Source organism: Arachis stenosperma, chromosome 6 (genome assembly GCF_014773155.1).
Source record: "Arachis stenosperma cultivar V10309 chromosome 6, arast.V10309.gnm1.PFL2, whole genome shotgun sequence".
Taxonomy (NCBI): Eukaryota; Viridiplantae; Streptophyta; class Magnoliopsida; order Fabales; family Fabaceae; genus Arachis; species Arachis stenosperma.
The window spans coordinates 3047401-3070430 of NC_080382.1; the positions used below are offsets into that span (position 1 = coordinate 3047401).

Consider the following 23030-nt stretch of genomic DNA (forward strand, 5'->3'; position numbering starts at 1 on the left):
GATGAAATTAAAATTATATGTTGTTCATACCCTGACCCAATAATAAAGGCCCAGGTCCAAACGAAAGGTCTAGTCCAGAGGATTGAGCCTTGCTGAGCACCGACCTTCGTACTAAGAAGTCGGTCTTGACTACGATTTACTCTAAAGAAGTTAGGACAGAGAACAGTTGGCAGATTAACATCAATCCAAATGAGTAACTGCCCCTAAAATCTCTCTAACCACTTCCGGGAGCCATATCTTAACCTCCCTAAGATAAAGGGACGGTTATCACCCTAAAAGGGTGGCACTACTTCAGCGGTGGTTATTGGTTCATCCCTATAAATACCCTAACATCCCTCAGGTATCTCTAAGCCCAATACATTCTAAACCTACTCACACCCTTGCTAACTTAGGCATCGGAGTGTCTTTGCAGGTACCACCCCCCATTCATTCACGCACACAAGTCGGAAGGAGGTTCCAGCACGCAAACCCGCTCGGAAGTTACCATCTGCAGACGATTGGGCCGGCCAAATCCAGTCCAGTCCATTAATCTCTGGTTACCCACCGTAACATTGGCGCCGTTACCGGGGACCCGAGAGATCAACCACTGATGGCGGACAGATCCCACGAAGAAGGTCATGTGGAGACAGATTCTGAGCAAGAGAATCTGGACACAGGCAATAACGATGCGGACTTCACCCTCCATCAAGAAATTGATAATCAACACAGGGAAGGTACTTCCGGAGTAAAAAACCCGAAGGTAAACTCCTCAGAAGGGCGCGAATCAGAAAAAGAGGGACCATCCCATGTAACTGAACTCATGGGATTAGTCCACAGTCGCCTAGAACAGTTAGAACAAGAACGGGAGTGACAAAAGGAAACCAAAAAGAGCCTAAAAGAGGAGATGGAAAGAAGAAAAGAGTTAGAAAGAAAACTCTTAAAGTTAGAATCCTCCCTTAAAGGTCACAAATTCTGTGACGAAAAGGAAGAGCCGCCCTTAGGTGGGGAGGATCCTTTCAGCGAAGACATAATGAGGGCAAAAGTTCCGAGGAACTTCAAAAGCCCTGATATTGACCTCTATGACGGAACCACGGATCTAAAGCATCACCTGAGCAACTTCAAAAGTCGGATGTACCTAGCTGATGCTTCCGACGCTACGCGATGCAAAGCCTTCCCGACCACTCTATCGAAAGCAGCGATGAAGTGGTTTGATAGCCTCCTCCCGAGGTCGGTTACCAGCTTTGAAGACCTCTCAAGGAAGTTTTTGATGAGGTTCTCTATCCAGAAAGACAAAGTGAAACATGCACCAAGCCTCCTGGGAATAAAACAGGAGGTCGGAGAATCTTTACGAGCCTATATGGAAAGATTCAACAAAGCATGTTTGGAGATTCAAGACCTGCCCACCGAGGCAGTAATAATGGGGTTAGTCAATGGGCTTAGAGAAGGTCCCTTCTCGCAGTCCATATCCAAAAGACACCCCATCTCCTTGAGTGATGTGCAGGAAAGAGCTGAAAAGTACATCAACATGGAGGAAAATGCTAAGCTGAGAGACCTAAGTTGGCGACCTGGGCACCCTCCCTCAATAAAAGAGAGGGAGACCAAGAAGAAGGAAGAACTCGGTCTCGACAGACCAAGGAAGTACCACTCTTATACTCCTCTAAAAGTTTCAATAGTGGATGTGTACAGAGAAATTTGCAACACTGAAAGGCTGCCACCCCCCAGACCCATCAAAAATAAAAAGGGGGGAAGCCGCAGCGACTACTGTGAGTACCATAAAATATATGGTCACTCCACGAACAATTGTTACGACCTTAAAAATGTGATAGAAAAGTTGGCCAGAGAAGGTCGGCTTGACAGATATCTCATAGAAAGGTCGGACAACCATGGGAAGAGGAAGCGAGATGATATCGACAGAAGAGACCCACCACCGTCGACTCCTGAGAGACATATCCATATGATCTCAGGGGGGTTCGCGGGAGGGGGACTCACAAAATCCTCTCGCAAAAGGCACCTCAAGAGAGTCTATCAGGTCGGAGGAGAATCATCCGATCTCCCTACCATCTCATTCACTAAAGAAGATGGGCAAGGAATAACCCCTGGACATGATGATCCAGTAGTAATAACTATGATCCTAGCCAATGCCCATCTCCACAGAACCCTAGTAGACCAAGGAAGCTCAGCGGACATCCTTTTTAAGCCCGCCTTTGACAAGCTAGGGTTGGATGAGAAAGAATTAAGAGCCTACCCCGACACCCTATACGGATTAGGGGACACGCCAATAAAACCACTGGGATTTTTCCCCTCCACACCACTTTTGGAAAAGGGGAAAAATCAAAGACTCTGAGTATAGACTTCATAGTCATTGATGTCGGGTCAGCATATAATGCTTTAATCGGCAGAGCTACCCTTAATCGACTCGGAGCAGTGGTATCCACTCCCCACCTCTGCATGAAATTCCCGACCTCAGCGGGAATAGCAACGGTAAGGGGAGACCAAAAGTTGGCGAGGAAATGCTACAATGAAAGCCTAAATCTGAGAGGAAAGGGCAGAGAAGTTCACACAATAGAAGTGCTGCGACCACAACCGGGAGGAAAAACCGAGGAGATATAGGTCGGTAAAGAGGAAGGGAAAAATACTCATATAGGAGCCAACCTAGGGGAAACTCTAAAACAAGGACTGACTAAGCTCCTAAGAGATAACTCCGACCTCTTCGCCTGGAAGGCCTCTGACATGCCTGGGATAGACCCCGAGCTCATGTCCCACAAACTCTCGGTTTATCCGGGATCCCGACCTGTACAGCAAAGAAGACGCAAGCTCGGTCCAGAACGAGCCCTAATAGTAGAAGAACAAGTACAGGCGCTCCTGGAAGCTGGCTTCATCAGAGAAGTCAAGTACCCAACATGGCTAGCCAATGTAGTGCTAGTCAAAAAACAAAATGGCAAATGGAGAATGTGTGTCGACTATACCGACTTAAATAAGGCATGTCCCAAGGACCCTTATCCACTACCAAGTATTGACACCCTAGTGGACTCCAGCTCGGGGTATCAATACTTATCATTTATGGACGCCTACTTGGGATATAATCAAATCCCAATGTATGAGCCAGACCAGGAGAAAACATCATTCATCACACCCAGAGCTAATTTCTGCTACGTGGTCATGCCATTCGGATTGAAGAATGCAGGAGCCACATATCAAAGGTTGATGAATAAAGTGTTTTCCCCTCATCTGGGGAGTCTAATGGAAGTATACGTCGACAATATGCTGGTAAAGACCAAGAAGGAAGTCGACCTCTTGTCAGACCTCTCACAAGTCTTTGACACCATAATGCTGCACGGGATGAGACTAAATCCCGCAAAGTGCGCCTTCGCGGTGGAGGCAGGGAAATTTTTAGGATTTATGCTAACACAAAGAGGGATCGAAGCCAATCCCGATAAGTGTAGAGCCATCCTAGAAATGAAAAGTCCGACTTGTTTGAGAGAGGTCCAGCAGCTGAATGGCCGACTTGCAGCTCTCTCCAGATTTTTGGCAGGATCGGCACTAAAATCCCTTCCATTATTTTCCTTATTAAGAAAGGGATGCCAGTTCGAATGGATTCCTGAATGCGAGGAGGCGTTCCAGGAGTTCAAAAAGTTTTTAAGCCAACCTCCTATCCTGACCCGACCAGTATCTGGAAAAGACCTCGTCCTGTACTTATCCGTAGCAGACAAGGCTGTCTCATCAGCCCTGATAAGAGAAGATGAGGTCGGACAACATCCAGTTTATTTCATTAGTAAAGTTCTACAAGGCCCTTAGCTAAGATACCACAAACTAGAGAAGTTTGCCTACTCCTTACTAATAGCCTCACGAAGGCTACGACCTTACTTTCAGGCTCACACAATAAGAGTCCGTACGAACCAACCCATGAAGCAAATCCTCCAAAAGACGGATGTTGCAGGGAGAATGGTTCAATGGGCAATAGAGCTCTCCGAGTTCGACTTAAGATATGAAAGTCGGACGGCGATTAAAGCCCAATGCCTCGCCGACTTTGTTGCAGAATACGCAGGGGATCAGGAGGAAAAACCAACTACATGGGAACTCTATGTAGATGGATCCTCCAACAAAGCAGGAAGTGGTGCAGGCATAATATTGGTAGATGAAAGAGGAACCCAGATAGAGGTTTCCCTTAAATTTGAATTCCCAGCTTCAAATAATCAGGCAGAGTATGAAGCCTTGATTGTTGGATTGAAGCTGGCAGAAGAAGTCGGTGCTACAAAGGTGATGATATACAGCAACTCACAAGTGGTGACCTCCCAAATAAGCAGAGAGTATCAGGCAAAGGACCCAAACATGAAGAGGTACTTGGAGAAAACTCTGGAGCACCTTGGGAGCTTTGCAGAAACCGAGGTTAAATACATAACTCGGGATCTAAACAGCAGAGCGGACGCCCTATCCAAGTTAGCAAGTACCAAACCGGGAGGGAACAACAGAAGCCTGATCCAAGAAACCCTCCAGGAACCCTCGGTAGTAAAAATAGAAGACAAAGAAGAAGTACTTGAAGTAGTCGATTTAAACCTCGGATGGATGAACCCCTTGGTCGAATACATGAAATTCGACATCCTCCCTAAAGAGGAGAAAGAGGCCAAAAAGATCCGAAGGGAAGCACAACACTACACCTTGGTGAGAAATATTCTCTACAGAAGGGGGATATCAACACCACTATTAAAGTGTGTACCGACCTCAAGAACCGCCGAGGTATTAGAGGAAGTACATAGTGGGATCTGCGGAAACCATCTCGGAGCAAGGTCACTAGCCAGGAAAGTAATCCGAGCTGGATTCTACTGGCCGACCTTGCAGAAAGATGCCACAGAATTTGTGAAAAAGTGTCAACCATGTCAGATGCATGCAAATTTCCACGTGGCTCCACCAGAAGAGCTCATCAGTATCACTTCTCCATGGCCCTTTACAAAATGGGGAATGGATTTGTTAGGTCCTTTTCCCCAAGCGCCAGGACAAGTCAAATACCTGATCGTGGGAATAGATTACTTCACAAAGTGGATAGAAGCAGAACCATTGGCCACCATCACCGCTCAAAGAAGTCGGAAGTTCCTCTACAAAAATATCATCACAAGATATGGGATACCTTATTCTATCACTACAGATAATGGAACCCAATTCACCGACTCTACCTTCAGAAGCTAGTAGCCAGTATGAAAATCAAACACCAGTTCACCTCGGTAGAGCACCCGCAAGCCAATGGGCAAGCCGAGGCAGCCAACAAAGTCATACTGACAGGGCTAAAGAAAAGATTACAAGAAGCAAAAGGAGCTTGGGCTGAAGAGCTCCCCCATGTGTTGTGGGCTTACAGGACAACACCCCATTCCGCCACTGGAGAAACACCCTTCCGACTAGTCTATGGCGTAGAAGCAATGATACCAATAGAAATCACTGAACAAAGCCCAAGCGTAATTCTCCATGACGAGATCGGAAACATATAGGGGCACAAAGAGGAGCTCGACTTGCTCCCCGAAGTCTGAGAAGATGCCCAGATAAGAGAAGCAGCGTTGAAGCAAAGGATGACTACAAGGTACAACAAAAAAGTCATTCGAAGAACATTTGCTCCGAATGACTTGGTCCTAATTAGAAACGACATTGGGGTCAACAAATCAGGAGAAGGAAAACTTGCTGCTAATTGGAAGGGACCATACAAAGTCAATGAAGTTTTAGGAAAAGGTTATTATAAAGTAACCGACCTGAATGGCACTGAGTTCCCAAGGTCGTGGCATGCTTGTAATCTGAAAAGGTACTACATTTAAAAGCGAACTCTACTCCCTGATGTACTCTTTTCCCAACTCTATGATTTTTTCCCAAAATCAAAGGGTTTTTTCTGGAGAAGGGTTTTTAACGAGGCATCATAGTAGAGGCTAAGGGAAAATAGGCTATTAAAAACCCTTAGTAGCAAGAAGGTACCTCCCCAATCAATAAAAGATCTTTTTTCATTCACAGTGTCTCTTATAAACTCCTTTCTATTTTTCTAAGTCTTTCTACGAAACGCGCCGACTTAAGCTCGACAAAACGTGAAAATCCCATGAACCGATCTAGATGATCGTCAGGATAAAACGACGAGGTACAAGTCGGTGTAAAGAGGTTATATGAGTTGATCGTAAAAAACTCGGGAACAATCCGACTCATAAGTCGAAATGAAAATCCGAGTAGAAAAGCTCGGAAATACTTCGGCCCGTGAATCGGAGTGAAGAACCGAGTAGAGGAAAAACGCATTGCAAAAATAACCTAAGTCATAAGAACTCACTAAAGCAAAGTTGAGTATAAGGAATAATAAAAAAGAGATTGAAAAACCTAGGAAAAAGTTTAAAGGATGTCCTAAAGTCCTTAAACCAAAAGCTCAGAAAAATGGACAAGCCAAAGGGAAAGGTTTTCAGAAAAAAGATCAAGGGGACTTCGAAAAATAAAAAAAGCATACACGCATAAGATAACTTAAACCCTTATCCAAAAAAGGGTATTTATTTTGTTAATTTAAAAACCCTTATTAAAAAGGGTATTTTTTAATATTTTGTTTACGGCCTTGAAAGGCCAAAGGAAATTGTTCAACAAACACCACCAACCAAAAATAAATAAAAGAGTTTAAAAATGGGGGACCCACAGGCCGGGCCCCCAAATAGCCCACAAATCATTTTTTAGGAAGAGGAGTAGACGGATCACCACCACCGGAGTCAGGAGGAGCGCCACCAGGACCACGAAGAGAGGCATCCATGGGAGATGAAGAGGAAATAGGAGGAACTGCTGAAGAACTCGGAGCATCCTTTCCATGAGGAGGAGACTCAATGATCCTCTGCTCTCGAGTCTTCAACTCTGATTCAGAAACGATCACAGGGACAGGAGGATCAACTATGGCCCTGTCAATAACAACTTTGTCGGGATGTAAAGGAGAAAGATCCAAGTCGGGAGCAATAACTCTGACTTGCTCCAGGAAGATCCTCCAAGACTCCTCGGCGCCATCAGCAATAGAGTCCTCCAACTCATCGTATGCCTTCCGAGAATTCAGCAGATCATTCTTCACAGACACAAGATCATTGAATAAACTTTGATAGCTGGCCTGCGCTGTTTTCCTCAAATCCATCTCCATGTTGCATTGGGCTTGCAAAACCTTCCCTTTCTCCCGGAGGGCATCTCTCTCCTCCTTCAGCTTGGCGACTTCCTTCTTCAATTCCCCCTCATGCTCTTGGTATGAGCGAAGCCTTCCTTCCAGCTCCTCGACCCTCGAGGTCATCCCTAAAGAGCTGAGAGGAGCCTTCTCAAAAATATCCAAGAGTTTGCCGCAAACCCCCGCCGCCTTGAGACTCTCCTCAATCATAGTGGTAAGGTGGCTCCGAACAGACATATCATCCATGCTTATACGAGCATGGGGGTAGATATTCTTTCGGACGAACGCAAGAGCATCCGCCTTAACCTCACCAGAAGAGCCAGACTCTAAGGTCTTGCGCTTCTTCGGCTCAGGGGAGGGTCGGACGACGGGGGGCGGTTCAGAGGAAGCTGAAGAAGAAATCACAATGGGCTTGGAAAGAGTCCCAACGTTCCGAGGAGGAGGAGGAGGAGAGATAACCCTGGCACCACCAGTCCTGGCGCGAGACTTTGCTTTGGCCTCCTGGACTCTCTGGTAAGATTCCTGAGCATTCGTCTTTGCCATTTCTGAAACATAAAACAAAAGCTAAGGAATTAAACAAGTCGGAAAAGTTCAGTTAACGAGTTAGGAATCTAACAAACAAACAAAAGCTACCTAGCTGTGCTTGGATAAAGGTCGGAGACCCTTCGAGAAACTTTTTAGTGTCCAAATATGGGGCCCTCCCCCACACTTCTCGGAGGAACCCCACGATGACGGCCTCTACTTCATCCAGGTCATCCAGACCATATTTCTCACAAGGAGAGGCCTCCAGCCAGTATAAAGGAAAGCGAGGAGAAGAATTATCATCCAGGAAAAAGGGGTGGTGACCCTCTACAGCTTGCACTTTGAAAAAATAACTTTTAAAGTCGTGGAATGATTCGTCAAAAAGGGTGAAGATTCTCCGACCTTGTATGGCTCGGAAGGAAACCCATTGTTGTTTATTGTTCAGCCCACTGAAGGGCTTGGTCATATGGAAAAGATGGAAAAAGACTTTCAGAGAGGTCGGGAACTCCAAAGCATGGCTAATAAATTGATAAATTTTCAAAAAACCCCAAGAGTTGGGGTGAAGCTGGGTAGGGGCAACCCGACAGTGTTGCAAAACAGACATTTCAAAATCTGAAAAAGGTAGAAAAATGCCCAGACGGGTGATCATGCATTCATACATAAAGAAGAAACGAGGGGCCGTTCCATTGGCCCTCCCATGGCAAACTCGATCCTCTGAACTTGGGATAAGCAATTCATACTTAGGCTCATCCTCATCTGAGATACAGAGCCGGTGGTGAGTGCGAAGATGAGTAATAAACTCAACATCAACCAACGGCTCCTTCCCTAGGACAGTAACATCAACCCAATCTACGGAGGCCATTTTCTTTTCCTAAAGAAGATGAGAAAACCTACAAAAGGAAAAAAGAAAAGAAAAAATCAAAAACAAAGGTCTCTAGAGGGGAGAAAAAGGAACCAAGCAAAAACCTACAAACTCACTTATCCACAAAATAAAGGCATACGAAAAGTATGAAAGAGAAAAAGAAACTAACCTCTCTTTGAAAATGAAGGTTGGAAGAAGCAGAAGTCTCCGAAACACAAGAATGCAGCACGAACGAATGAAGAACGAACGAGGAAAAAATTAGAAAAATCGCAGAAAGAAGATAATGAAAGAGAGGGAAAATTATTTATAAATACTCTAGGGACATAATGGTAAAAACGGGGTAGTCATTAATGAGAGTGCACCGTTACCAAAGCCATCAATCCCTAGATGCATCCCTAACGGACATGACGCTTAAATAGACGTAACTGTCAGAAACAAAAGGTCGCGAAAATCACGTCGGTTTAAAAACCCCGCGTCTCCTCCAAGGAAGTCGGCTACGAACCCGAGTAAAATACTCGAACCCAAGTCTTAAAGAGATCTTGGGCTCAAGTAGGGGCACTGTTCATACCCTGGCCCAATAATAAAGGCCCAGGTCCAAACGAAAGGCCTAGTCCAGAGGATTGAGCCTTGCTGAGCACCGACCTTCGTACTAAGAAGTCGGTCTTGACTACGATTTACTCTAAAGAAGTCGGGACAGAGAACAATTGGCAGATTAACATCAATCCAAATGAGTAACTGCCCCTAAAATCTCTCTAACCACTTCCGGGAGCAATATCCTAACCTCCCTAAGATAAAGGGACGGTTATCACCCTAAAAGGGTGGCACTACTTCAGCGGTGGTTATTGGTTCATCCTTATAAATACCCTGACATCCCTCAGGTATCTCTAAGCCCAATACATTCTAAACCTGCTCACACCCTTGCTAACTTAGGCATTGGAGTATCTTTGCAGGTACCACCCCCATTCATTCACGCACACAAGTCGAAAGGAGGTTCCAGCGCGCAAACCCGCTCGGAAGTTACCATTCGCAGACGATTGGGCCGGCCAAATCCAGTCCAGTCCATTAATCTCCGGTTACCCACCGTAACATATGTTAAATTAAACTGAAAATATATGTTCATTGTTGATAATATAAAACTAATAATCCAATTTTGTGATGCCTTTGAATTTTTTATGACTGATTGTTGTGCTCTGATAAAATAAAATTAGTAAATTACTAAAGTTATGGTTAATAATTAGTAACATATTTTTTTTATTTTAAAGATGAATACAAACCATAGTTATTAAATTCGACTCGATTCGGTCAATTCACTAGAACCCGACCACCCAATCATTTGGTCGGGTCGAATTACTTATCGAATCGAACAAGTATGAGATCTGGTGGAAACTGGTTCCACCAGGCCAGTTAATGCAACCCGGTCCGGGTTGTGTTTCTTACTTTTTTTTTTTTTTTTATTTTACCTGGAAACGACGTCGTTTCAGGTGCCCCTAAATGAAACCCTGCTCTGAATTGAACCCCCAGCCTCGTCTCTCTTCTCTCTCGACACTCCACGGCCTCACTCACGGCCTCACCCTCACCGCGTCACTCTCTCGTCTCTCCCCTCATCTCGGTCTGGCACTTACCGTTTCGGACTCGGCCACTCGTCTCGCTCTGTGTCCACACAGTCTCAAGCGCAGTCGCCGCCTTCCTGCGCTCGCTTCGCCGGCGGCAGAACCCAACGGAACCAGCTTCCTCACCGTCACCGTCTCGCACCCAACTAGCGCGCCTTCCCCGCGATTGTCGTCGCCGCGGCAGAAGCAGCAGGTCCCGGGGCCGGTCGTCGTCACTCTCGGTCTCGTCACCGTCTCGCACTCAGACGCACGCCTTCCCTGCGTTCCTTGTCGCCGGCAGCAGAGGCATCAGGTCCTGGTGGGCTGGTCTTCGTTTGTCTTCTTGGTTCGAGCCTCGCCGTCATCTTCCTTCGCGCAACTGATTTGGTGAGTTCCAACAAATTCCCCCTTTCTTTCAGTTTCAATTTTGTTGCTGTAATTCATCACTGCACCTCTGATTTTGTTGCTGAAAGTTGAATTTGTTGCTGAAAATTGAGTGTGTTGTTGAAATTTGTTACTGAATATCATGTCACTTAACATAAATTTGTTCATTGCTGAATGAATTTGTTACTGATTGAATGTTGAGTTTGTTGATGTCTTGCTGAATAATCACTTTGTTAAATTTTTTGTTGCTAAAAATCATTTAAATTTGTTACTGATCTTCATCACTGAAGATTGAAGCTATTGTTGTCTTGCTGAAATAATCACTTAGCTATATTTTTTGTTGCTGTAAATCTGTAAATTATCTTTTGAGCTAAATCTTTTACTACCGAAAATGATTGTAGTTGAAAATGAAGTTCATGTTTTTTGCAACTCAGGATAAAATTGTTTAGTTAAATTGTTCTGTTTGTATTATTATGAATTATTCTTGTTATTGATTTGTGAAACATACACAAATGTAGATATAGATGCAAATCAAAATGAAGGAAATGTTGGTCAAGCTTTAAATTTGTCCTATGAAGATATAGATGCCGACTTTCAGATCATTCCTTGGATTTGATTTACTGATTGTGTTATCTTTTGTTCTCTCTTGTTCATTTAAATTGAAAAAGTATTTTGTACCAAGTGACTAGTTTATTATCTCTTTTTGCATTATTAGTTATGTCTAAGAATTGATACTTGATTGTTATTAATATGTTTGTGAAGAAATGTATTTTAAGTTTTAACTTTTGATGGTAATTTTATTTTTTATTTAATTATGACCGGGTCAACAGGGTGAATTAGTAACCCACCGGTTGACCCGGTGATCCGGTCGTATGACCGGATTAATTACCGGTTCGGTTTTGATAACTATGATACAAACTTGTTTGTAAGGCAGTGGTTGTTTTTAGAGTTGATATGGGACTAAGACTTAAGATTGTCTTTGTGGTTAGAGACGGCAACGGCTAATGGGACACAAAATTTTAATTTCTTTGGTAACTCTAGATAGCGGAAATTTGAAATTTTTAGGATTTTTGATACTGAAACTTTAATAATATTTATTTTTAAAAATTCGCTTATTTAATTTTTCAAATTCTAAATCTGCCTCTCAATCTTTATATTTATCTTAAACGGAATATAATACTTAGACATAATTTAATCTAGTATATTTTACATGAAATACAATAGTTTCTATCTCTCAGTTTTTGTCTCCATTCCAAACACAACATAATTGACTAATTGTTACTCTTGGTGATGGAAAATTATGAATTTGAACGTAAAATTAGCATTGACGCAATGATTTATGTACATTTTGTTTTCTTTTATTTATGAAATTTGATATTTAAAATAAATGTAAAATTTTAATTATGAAATACAGATAAATTATTATATAAAAGTGTAACATTTTAAATTTTATTATTATATAAATGATCAAATTTAAATATTTAAAATTTTGTTCTGTATTTTTAATAATTTTTATTTTATATTTAATTAAAGTGATTCATCTACGATTTTTGGACTATTAAACTATTGAATCGTTCATTTAACAAGTTGGATGACCGGTTTGATTAATTTGCTGTTCTCTAATTCCTGTTACAGTGTTACTCCAGCAGCTCAGAATCGCTGCACCAGCTCAGCTTCCTGCGCCACCACCTCTTGCCACCCACTTGGTTCTTCTCCTGATTAAGGAAATTGAAGGAAGATGGAGTATGTGAGCCCTGAAGGACTTCGCTTGGACGGTCGCCGCCCCATGGAGATGCGGCAAATTCGAGCCGAGATTGGTGCTGTTTCCAGAGCTGATGGGTAATTCTTTTCGTGCTCTTCAAACCTCTTAATTTCCAAATTAGGGTTTGGCTAATGCGTGTTTTTTGTTTTTGGAACCAGTTCTGCTATTTTTGAGATGGGTAATACCAAAGTGGTTGCTGCTGTATATGGCCCCAGAGAGGTAAATAACCTTTCAATTTGCATTTCAGCATTATCTGATATGATTGCTGTATTAACTTGTATGCCTTTCAGGTCCAAAATAGGAGCCAGCAAATGAGTGACCAGGCTCTGGTGAAAAACATTTTTTTTTTCTTATCAAGTTATTATGCATTTTGTGTCTAGGCTGTGTATTTTGCTGGATACCTAATTGCTGTCTCTCTATCTATCTGCTTCTCATCATCTCTGCAGATTCGATGTGAGTACAGCATGGCTAACTTCAGCACTGGAGATCGCAAGAGGAAACCAAAGGGTGACAGGTTTTCTCATATGCTTTTCTTAAATTTAATTCCTAGTTCTTTTCTGTTTGGCACTGTTTTTAGTTATTTATAATTGTTGAAATAGTAGCTCAAGACTGAATTGGATGATGCAAATAATGCTAATATTATGAAACAGAACACTGAACAATATGTCAGCAGTACATAACATTCTAATTTCAATCGGTAGCAGTAGAATATGTAATGTGTGAACTAGAACAGTGCAATGCTGAATTTGGAGAACACTAGAATCTTTGTACCACAATTAAATTTAGCAAACAAACGAAGGAGTCACTGAGATATGTAAGTAGCCAACTTGAGCAACTAATCACTGATGTGTCCAAGTGAAGGGTCTTTAAGATATCTCGGTTTGAGAAGAGTTGACAGTAGAGAAGAGAATTTGGAAAGGAAGGAGAAACTTAGGACATACCATTCCCCACCAATATACATCTTATGACACTTCAATTTTTTCTTTTAGATTGTGTTAAACTGGTTCTTATGGCCAAATTGCCAGGTTCTTTAACACTAGGAGAATGACCTCTTGCTCTTCTTTTTCTGATGGGATTTTTCTCTTGCTACAGGAGATCAACTGAAATTTCTATGGTTATTCGACAGACTATGGAAGCATGCATAATGACACATTTAATGCCTCGTTCCCAGGTTCCATTATACACAGCTTTTGGAATCTCTTTTTCATTAATTAAAATTGTATATTTATTGTTTGTATGATTCATATATATCATTTGCAGATAGATATTTATGTCCAAGTTCTCCAAGCAGATGGCGGTAAGTTAAAACCTTATAATGGGATCTTGTTATCACCATTTTTCCTCATGATAAATATTTGTTTATCTTGTGCTCTTCTAATAATCTATCTTCTGTTAACAAATGATTCTTTAGTTTCTTTGAAGCTCTTCATTATTGACCATTAACCAACTCTTTTCCCCAATATTCCTTGTGTAGGAACTAGATCTGCATGTATCAATGCTGCAACTTTGGCCCTTTCTGATGCTGGGATCCCCATGTGTGATCTTGTAACTTCATGTAGTGCTGGATACCTTAATAGCACCCCTTTGCTTGGTATGCACCTATTTTACTTGACTTTCCAATTGGCTAAATGCAAGTTTGTGTTTTCTTTTAAACTGCTCAACTTTTGTTTTAGCTTTGCGGCTTTGTAATTATTGAAACTTGTTGTATGAATATGGACAGATTTGAACTATGTAGAAGACAGTGCTGGAGGTCCTGATGTAACTGTTGGAATTCTGCCAAAGTTGGATAAAGTGACACTTCTTCAGGTTAATTTTCATTGCATCATTTTGTTTTTCATATTTCTTATAGTCAGTGAAAAGTTAGTTTCAGACCTTTTTTTTGTTATCCCAATATGTATTATTTCTTTTGTTGCTGGCTGTAGATGGATTCTAAACTACCGATTGACATTTTGGAAAATGTTATGCAACTGGCAACTGAAGGCTGCAAAGCAGTTGCAAATTACATCCGTGAAGTAAGTGTTGTACCTCAATTTTGTGATCACCTTCAAAGGAATCAAATCATGGCCTATTAATTTCTTAGCTTAATTTCTGATCTCTGTCCTGCTTAGCAGATTCTATTGGAGAACACTAAGCAATTGGAGTATCGACGGGGTGTATAATTCAGTGGCTGAAGTGATGTGTCCATTTTGTTATCTACCTGGAAATATTTTGGCACGTGGGTTTTCTGTGAAACAAGAAATGCAGAGCTTGATGTTCTTATAAATTCATTTTGCCTTTGTAAGCAAAGTGTGAATTAAATGTTTGATTTATTGACTGAAACAAAATAGAGAATTAAGTTTCCCTGGATTCTGATTCTTAGGCTGTAATCTTTCCAGCTGAATTTGTCAAAACAATTTTGATGTTGCCTTTCATTTCTTCTTTGGCCAACATATTCAATTTTCCCCGTCTTAATAAATAATAATGATTACGAAAGCTATTTGTAATTTATATTTACATATAGTTTATTTATTTTGAATAAAAACTGGTCAATAGGATTGAATAAAAATCAATATTATCCTAGAGTGACCGTTATCTAAAAAAAAAAAAAAGACAAGAATAATGTTTAGAGAAACCCAATTCCTCCATTTCAGAGAAGTTAATCAATACATCAGATAAATAGAATATTTACCAGCGAAAATGATTAATTGCTGGTTATAACTGAATAAAATAGATATACCACCATGTTCACAGAATCAGAAAGCAAGCATAGAACTAACTTAAGTTGGTTGAGTGGTTCATTCATCTGCTTAAGCAAGTGTTGCGGATTCGAATTCCGCCTCGTGCATGCAACAACCCATTGGCCAGCGACAAATCCTTAAATGGAGTTCAGATATGTGGTGGATTAGTCCTTAAACCAAAAAAGAAAGCATGCATAGTTTATGGTGGCTTGTGAATCTTGGTTTCCATTGATATCACTTAATTAACACTTAACACCACCATTGAATTCATTACATTCCAAGGTCAATAATGTCACTAACAATACTAAGTATTATTAACATCCTAAGCAACAATTACGTAATCTGCTGCTATGTTACTATTAATTAATAGCAACACATCCAAAACATATGTGGCGCATGTTGCGCCTGCTATATATATGATTGCAATTGATATTGGATTATTTATGCATATAACAAGAGTGAGTATTGGGGCCATAAATTTTTTACCCGTTGTCTCAGCAAGAGAATAAATTGGTTGCCGTGTTTCCATGTATAGTACTGCTGCCTCTCCATTATATTTATAGTAGTGTACACATCCTTAACCTTAAGCTAATGAACAAGGTAGCTCCGAAAATGAGTTGCATCAATTTGGCATCAGTGATGGCCTTGTTGTTATGCTTGGTGGGTTTAAGTCACACAAAATGTGATTTTGAGGCAATCTTCAACTTCGGGGATTCAAACTCAGACACCGGTGGTTTCTATGCAGCTTTTCCCGCAGAGTCTGCTCCTTTTGGAGTTACTTTCTTCAAAAAACCAGCTGGCCGGGCTTCTGATGGCAGACTCATGATTGATTTTCTTGGTAATCTTTCATATTCTTTCTTCCTTAGTTGGTATTTTGTATCAACCATTTATAAACCAAGGGCAGACATATAGATTATAACATCTCATTTTGTTTCATTGGATTGATCTTACCACTAAACCAAAAGCTATATCTGTTAGTTAAGATGTAATTCTTGTTGTTTTAACTTATTTGGTCATTATTTATTTGGATCCTGCTAAAGCAGAATACTAGCCTATAGCCGACATTATCCCATCCTTATTGATTATTGGATTTGTATCTTTCTTTTTCCTTAAGCAGTTCTCACTATAAGACAAGATTTTTATAGCTGGAAATATTTGTATGTATAGTAATGGATAGATTCTCAATCTTTATCTTTGCGCCCCACCAATAATTTCAAAATGACTCCAAATCAATGTGTAATAACTAATATACAGTATTTCTATAGGAACCACTCAATTATGATAAAGAAGAAATCTGGTTATTCATTGACACTAAATTACTGATATTAACAATTATATTTTACCTTTGATTTGGCAGCTCAAGCTCTTGGATTGCCATTTTTGAGTCCCTATCTGCAATCAATAGGATCAAACTTCAGACATGGGGCCAACTATGCAACATTGGCATCCACTGTGCTTATTCCTAACACTTCTTTGTTTGTCAGTGGAATCAGCCCTTTCTCTCTTGCTATCCAGCTCAACCAAATGAAGCAATTTAAAACCAGAGTCCTTGAATTTCATCAACAAGGTGCAAAATGTACAAACTTTCTAGTTCCCAAATTTTATTTATTATTTCATACACTAGCTCTGAATAGAACACTTTGTTCAAATAAACAGTTATTTAAGAATGGAAGCAGTATTATAGGAGCTTACTAATTTTCTTTTCACAATGCCAAAACTGGCACCCCTTGTGATTTTTCTTGTGCTATCAATATAATAACTATAAAATAGAATATTTCAGAGTATCTGAGTCTTATGAACAAGAGTATTTCAGTACAATTAATTTTACTTTTCTTAGCTTTAACCCTTTAAGTTCTCTCTTTTAGAATTAACCTTATTTTAGTTCATAAAATCTTGCAGAAGCCAAGCTTCCTTCACCGGATATATTCGGAAAATCGCTTTACACATTCTACATTGGCCAAAATGACTTCACTTCCAACTTAGGTGCCATTGGTGTAGGTGGAGTGAAGCAGAGCCTTCCTCAAGTTGTTTCAGAAATAGGTGCCACAATTAAGGTGAGACTCAACACCAATACAGATCTATTATTACTGAAATAACAAAATAATCTCACTGAATTTCTAGGAGCTATACCATGATGTTGGAGGACGTACATTTATGGTGCTCAATCTTGCACCAGTGGGATGCTACCCTTCATTCTTGGTGGAGCTTCAACATAATAGTTCAGACATTGATGAATTTGGATGTATGGTTTCCTTAAACAAGGCCGTTGTGGACTATAACAAGATGTTGAAAGAGACATTGAGAGAGACTAGAGAGACTCTTTCTGATGCTAATGTCATTTATGTGGATGTACACACTGTTCTGTTAGAGCTCTTTCAGCATCCAACTTCTCATGGTTCAAATCAACCACTTCTCCTTCATATCTATATATAAGTTTAATCACTTGAAAAGCTCTTAACTCAACACTTTGGAACAGGGCTCAAGTATGGCACGAAAGCATGTTGCGGATATGGAGGGGGAAAGTACAATTTCGATCCAAAAGCTTACTGTGGCAATTCCAAAGCAAAAGCATGTGATGATCCTTACAACTACGTAAGCTGGGATGGAATCCATGCAACAGAAGCTGCAAACAAGCTTGTTACCTATGCCATTCTCAATGGTTCCTATTCTCATCCCAACTTCCCTCTTCAGGAACATTGTGATCTTCAACCTATAGCTTGATCCACTTTCCGAATTAAAGGCTAAACTAGCTAGGAATAATGTTACACATAATATTTACAATATTTCTGATCTATGAGGTTAACTAAAGCCAAAGTTTGCTGTTATATTAGCACAAAGCCACAAACTAACGTTAATAAAGAAATCGATTTGTATCCCGTTCATCTTTAGTCTCGATGCGCCACAGTTTTTGCAATGAAGCCACTAAAACTTAAGAGAAAGTGACAAAATGTCATGACCTTAAGCATAATATTATTTGATATAAATTAAAGATGAAAAAAAAAAAACAAAAAAGAGTATAGAAAAGCTACGTGCTTATGGACTACTGAGTACTGACAACAATCTTGTATTGGGCAAGTCAGCAATCCCCTCAGCTACCAACTTATGCTTGCTTAATTTAATTAGTCCCTGTAAAGATTCCCAAAAGAAAAAAAAAGAAATAATTTCCATTACACATTAAAATGTTTTTATAGTTTCAGGAAATAGTTAAAAAAGCATATATTAAAATTAAAATTAGAAAAATATAGAACTAATTAATTAATTGTCATTTTCACTTTTTTAGTACATTGAAAATTAATATATCCAAAAATAAAATATATTCAAATATATAAATTTACATTACAATAAATTAACACTTATTATATAAGTATACATATATATATATATATATATATATTATATATATATATATATATATATATATATATATATATTACAAATTAACAACTAATTCAGTTATTTATATAAATTATATATTAAAATATAAAATATATATTTAAAAAATAATATATATTTTGATACATAAATATATAATAGTAAATTTTTAGTATCTATATGTAGCATTTTTTATAAACAAATAATAAATTGAATAGCAAGCCATTTTATTGGATATATGAACTATGAAGCATAATTATTTATCCATTCCCTCTTTGCATGAATGTTCATCATAGAAAACTTAAAATTTATGAAGAATTTTTAGACGGTTATTAGAATTTATTATTTTTAGCTATTATTTTTAGTCATTAACTCAATTTCTTTAATTTAGTAATTTAATAATATATTTTAATTCATATTTTAAATATTGATATTTAATTGATGGCAAAAAACAATAACTTCTAATAGCTATCTAGTATTCTTCTAAACTTATTATGTTGTCCGAATTTCAATTCGATCCAAATAAATATTAAAATATTTCATAAATATTATATTTTTCTTTTTAATTATTTTTAACTACTCACTGGAATGAAATGAAATAAATGAATCCAATTTTTTGATATACACTATAGTATTTGTTTAGGAAAGAAACACAATAGAATTTAGACGGTAAATTATATATCTTGTAACTTTTAAATGTGTTTAAAAAGGAAATGACAAGAAATATGACCTTGTCATTATGCTCACGTGGTAATGAATCGAAAATTATGAGTAATGCTAGGGCCAGCAATTTTTGTGATTGTTAGCCATCAATTAGCCATCAATGATGATTTGATGGTGTGAGATTGGTGTGAGATTTCATCCAATGGCTCACCTTTCTCTGCTGGTTACATGCTGGCCAAAATTTAATAAAATTGCTGGCCCCTAGACTTTTCCGAAAATTATTTTAGAGATTAATATGAGTTATATTTCTAAAATTTAGAAATTAAATAAAAATCATTAAAATTTTAGAGATTAAATTAAAATTTACTTATAAATTTAGAGACTAACTCAAATATTATCTATAAAAAAAAAAAAAGAAACGCACACTAATGATAACTAGTAACGTACCAAACAAAAAATTAAGTGCGGACCATCCTCGTTAAAACCTCTATGATTTTTTCTCAATTTCCTTTTATCAGTTATGAAAAACCTTCACAGCTCACATCTACCCTCCTTGCATTGTCTTTAGAACATATAATAAACTAAATAACAAACCTAAAAACAAAAAGAAAAAGAGACAGTGGACAAAGTTGAATAACAAAGAATGGGTTAGGGTTGGATTGAAGTTTTAAGTTGGAACCAAACCAAGACACCAGCTAAACTAACAGATATTGTAACTAGTAATTAAACAATAACATAAGAGAACGAATATATTCTTTACATATTTATTGATCATTCAAAATCTGCTTCTCTAATAATTAATAATAGAGTAAGGAAGAGGATTTGTATTTGTTACGTTGGATCTGTTTAATTTGAGTCCGTGACAATAAGAATGGTGTTCAATCACTCTCGTTCTACTTCTTCGTGTAGCGACGTTGATTTTAGCTTTGCTTTTAATGATAGTAAATTCTCCGATAGAATTCTACGTATTGAGATCGTGGAAAACCTAGTTGATGATGAGCATTGTCTTGATTCCGATGGTGATGATTATTGGAACCGCCATTACAAGAGGCAAGGTGACGATATCCACCGCCATAATTACCATGGTCTTTTTCTCTTTCCCACTCACCAATTATACATTTTATTTGAAGGGTTATAATACTTTGATCTTGTTTTCGAGGGTTATAATATTTTTGTTACATCTAGTTTCATATTTTCATATCTTGTTTGCAGTCGAAGATCTTTATGATGAACGAATTTTGAATACAAATCAAGCCGACATAGATAATTGTGTCCTTTACGAAAATCAAGAGAAAGAGGCAACTTCAACAAACGAAGAACGTCTTTCAGGTATTTAAATTCAAGTTCTTAGTTAAATGCTTTTGTTAAAAGAAACAAAATATCAAATTTTTCATTACTGGGATCAGCTATAATCAATGAAATTCTTGAAGCTAGATGTTAAGCAAGCTTCTAACTGAAAAATGGAATTATTATTAAGGAAAAATGAGTGCCAGGACCAGCAACTTTTATGTTTTGTAACCATCAATTGGCTATCAATAGTGTTTTTAACGGTGTGAGATTATATCTAATGGTAAAAAATTATTTACTTTTCATTTAATGGTTAAGTGCTAGCCACAGAACACAAAAATTGCTGGCCTTAGGCTTTTCCTTAAGGAAATGCATGGATATATAAAACAAGAACATTATTATTCTTCTTTCACTTGGAAGTAAATACATCCTTTGTTGTTAGTCTTTACACTTTATTTGAGTGGGGTTCCATCTATTGTCGATATAGGTGATGAATCTTCAAATAACCATGATTGGAGTAGTGATTGCTCCATAGATGTGAGAGTTAGAACATTATATATTAGTTCTCCTATCTTGGCTGCTAAAAGTCCTTTCTTCTATAAGGTAGTGACATTTATTCTTTAATTTATTCGTTAGATCTGAATATTCTTCCCAATATGTTCACTAAATTATTAGTGTTATTGTTTATTTTGTAGCTTTTCTCAAATGGGATGAAGGAGTCAGAACAGACACATGTTACACTAAGAATTAATGCCAGTGGTATAGACATATACATTTATTCTTTTTTTTTATCTTTTTCATATTAATTATTTGATTAATTTAAAGCTAATTATATGTTACAGAGGAAGCAGCAGTGGTGGACCTTCTAAACTTTATGTACACTAATACGTTAAGCGCTTCTTCAGCAACTGCATTGTTGGATGTGTTAATGGCTGCAGACAAATTTGAAGTTGCTTCATGCATGAGATACTGTAGTCAATTATTAAGGAACATGCCAATGACATCTGAGTCTGCGTTGCTTTACCTTGAGCTCCCTTTTACTCTCTTAATGGCCGATGCAGTTCAACCATTGACTCATGCAGCAAGGCAGTATCTTGCATCAAGATATAAAGATATATTAACGTAATAATTAAGATTTCTTTTCTCATTCAATTCGCCTTCTCGAAGGCGCGTGTCTCTTTCTAACGGTTTAAACTTTTGGGACGAACAGGTTCCTAGAAGAGGTCATGAGCTTGCCACTAGTCGGAATAGAGGCAATTCTATCAAGTGATGATCTACAAATAGCATCAGAGGATGCCCTATACGACGTCGTTTTGAAGTGGGCTAGAAGCCAGTATCCAGATCCAGAAGAGAGGAAACACGTGCTTAGCACGCGCCTTGCACGCTTAATCCGTTTCCCTTACATGTCATGCAGAAAGCTAAAGAAGATCTTATGCTGCAACGAAATGGAGCGAGAAATTGCGACGAAGCTTGTATTCGAAGCACTGTTCTTCAAGGCGGAGGCTCCACATCGGCAACGGATTCTAGCGGAGGCAGCGTCAGCAAGCAAGGGAAGTAGTAACATGTTCGTGGAGCGGGCATATAAATACCGTCCGTTGAGGGTGTTGGAATTCGAGGCTCCAAGGCAGCAATGCGTGGTTTACTTGGATCTGAAGCGAGAGGAGTGTGCGAATTTGTTCCCATCCGGTAGGGTTTATTCTCAGGCTTTCCATCTGGGTGGACAAGGGTTTTTCCTCTCGGCGCATTGCAACTTGGACCAGCAAAGCTCCTTCCATTGCTTTGGATTGTTCCTTGGAATGCAAGAAAAAGGGTCAATAAGCTCCGTTGACTATGAATTTGCGGTGAGGTGTAGGCCTACGGATGAGTTTGTAAGCAAGTATAAAGGGAATTATACGTTCACTGGGGGAAAGGCAGTTGGCTATAGGAACTTGTTTGCCATTCCATGGACTTCCTTCATGGCTGACGATTGTCTATATTTCATTAATGATGTGCTCCATCTTAGAGCTGAGCTCACTATTAGGCAAAACCCTTCACTCCACTCTACTTAATTTCTCTATGTAAAATTGTAAATTACTCCTTATTCTACTGTTAATATCTATTTAACATATAAAAAGAAAAATTAATAATGTACATATATATAAGATAATAATGTACATAAGAATTATTATTATTCTCAAACATCTAATATTTCTCTATTGTGTCCCATTATATTTTTTTTCCAATGTGGCATAATAATATATATAGTTTCTTTCTTTATATTATGAATTAGATTTTTTTTTTATTTTTCCATTCTATGACATCTTTTTTTAATGATTTTATACTTTTAATGTTAACGTTATTATTTTTAGGTTAAATTATTTTGTTAATTACTAAATTTTTACTAAATTTATAATTACATTTTTACACTTTAAAAAATATTAGTTGGATCATTACACTAATTTTAAATTTATAATCACATATTGTTATTTTAAAAATGTTTAATTTAACAAAATATGCTGTGGTATATTTGCTAGTAGTGCCGTGTGAGATAAATAAAAGTATTTTTATAATATTTATTGTTAAAAAAATTTAATCACAAATTTAAAATTAATAAAAAAATTCAATTAAAAACTTTTCAAATATAAAAATTTAATTATAAATTTAAAAAAATTATAAAGACTAACAAAACAATTTAACCTTATCTTTAATTAGGAACGGATTTATTAGTACAGTAATTTATTAGGTATATAAAATTATTATATAGTATATAATT

At 38.3% G+C, this 23030-nt stretch overlaps 3 protein-coding genes across 3 annotated transcripts; all 3 read left to right on the plus strand.

Moving 5' to 3' along the window:
* Nucleotides 1-10009: 10009 nt before the first annotated feature.
* Nucleotides 10010-14711, plus strand: LOC130932559 (exosome complex component RRP41 homolog). Its single transcript, XM_057861904.1, has 11 exons — nt 10010-10480; nt 12113-12316; nt 12398-12458; nt 12530-12568; nt 12686-12753; nt 13332-13410; nt 13500-13536; nt 13714-13830; nt 13960-14045; nt 14162-14251; nt 14351-14711. Exons 2-11 carry the CDS (start codon nt 12216-12218, stop codon nt 14396-14398), a joined length of 726 nt encoding a protein of 241 aa, XP_057717887.1. The 5' UTR covers nt 10010-10480; nt 12113-12215; the 3' UTR covers nt 14399-14711.
* Nucleotides 14712-15437: 726 nt separating this feature from the next.
* On the plus strand, nt 15438-17989 carry LOC130935515 (GDSL esterase/lipase At4g01130). Its single transcript, XM_057865292.1, has 5 exons — nt 15438-15794; nt 16314-16523; nt 16856-17010; nt 17078-17351; nt 17433-17989. The coding sequence occupies exons 1-5, from the start codon at nt 15548-15550 to the stop codon at nt 17675-17677; spliced, it is 1131 nt and encodes a 376-aa protein (XP_057721275.1). The 5' UTR covers nt 15438-15547; the 3' UTR covers nt 17678-17989.
* A 1873-nt stretch (nt 17990-19862) lies between these two features.
* Nucleotides 19863-22326, plus strand: LOC130933494 (BTB/POZ domain-containing protein POB1-like). Its single transcript, XM_057863129.1, has 6 exons — nt 19863-20076; nt 20204-20320; nt 20766-20881; nt 20974-21037; nt 21121-21400; nt 21489-22326. The coding sequence occupies exons 1-6, from the start codon at nt 19863-19865 to the stop codon at nt 22324-22326; spliced, it is 1629 nt and encodes a 542-aa protein (XP_057719112.1).
* The last annotated feature ends 704 nt before the right edge of the window (nt 22327-23030 follow it).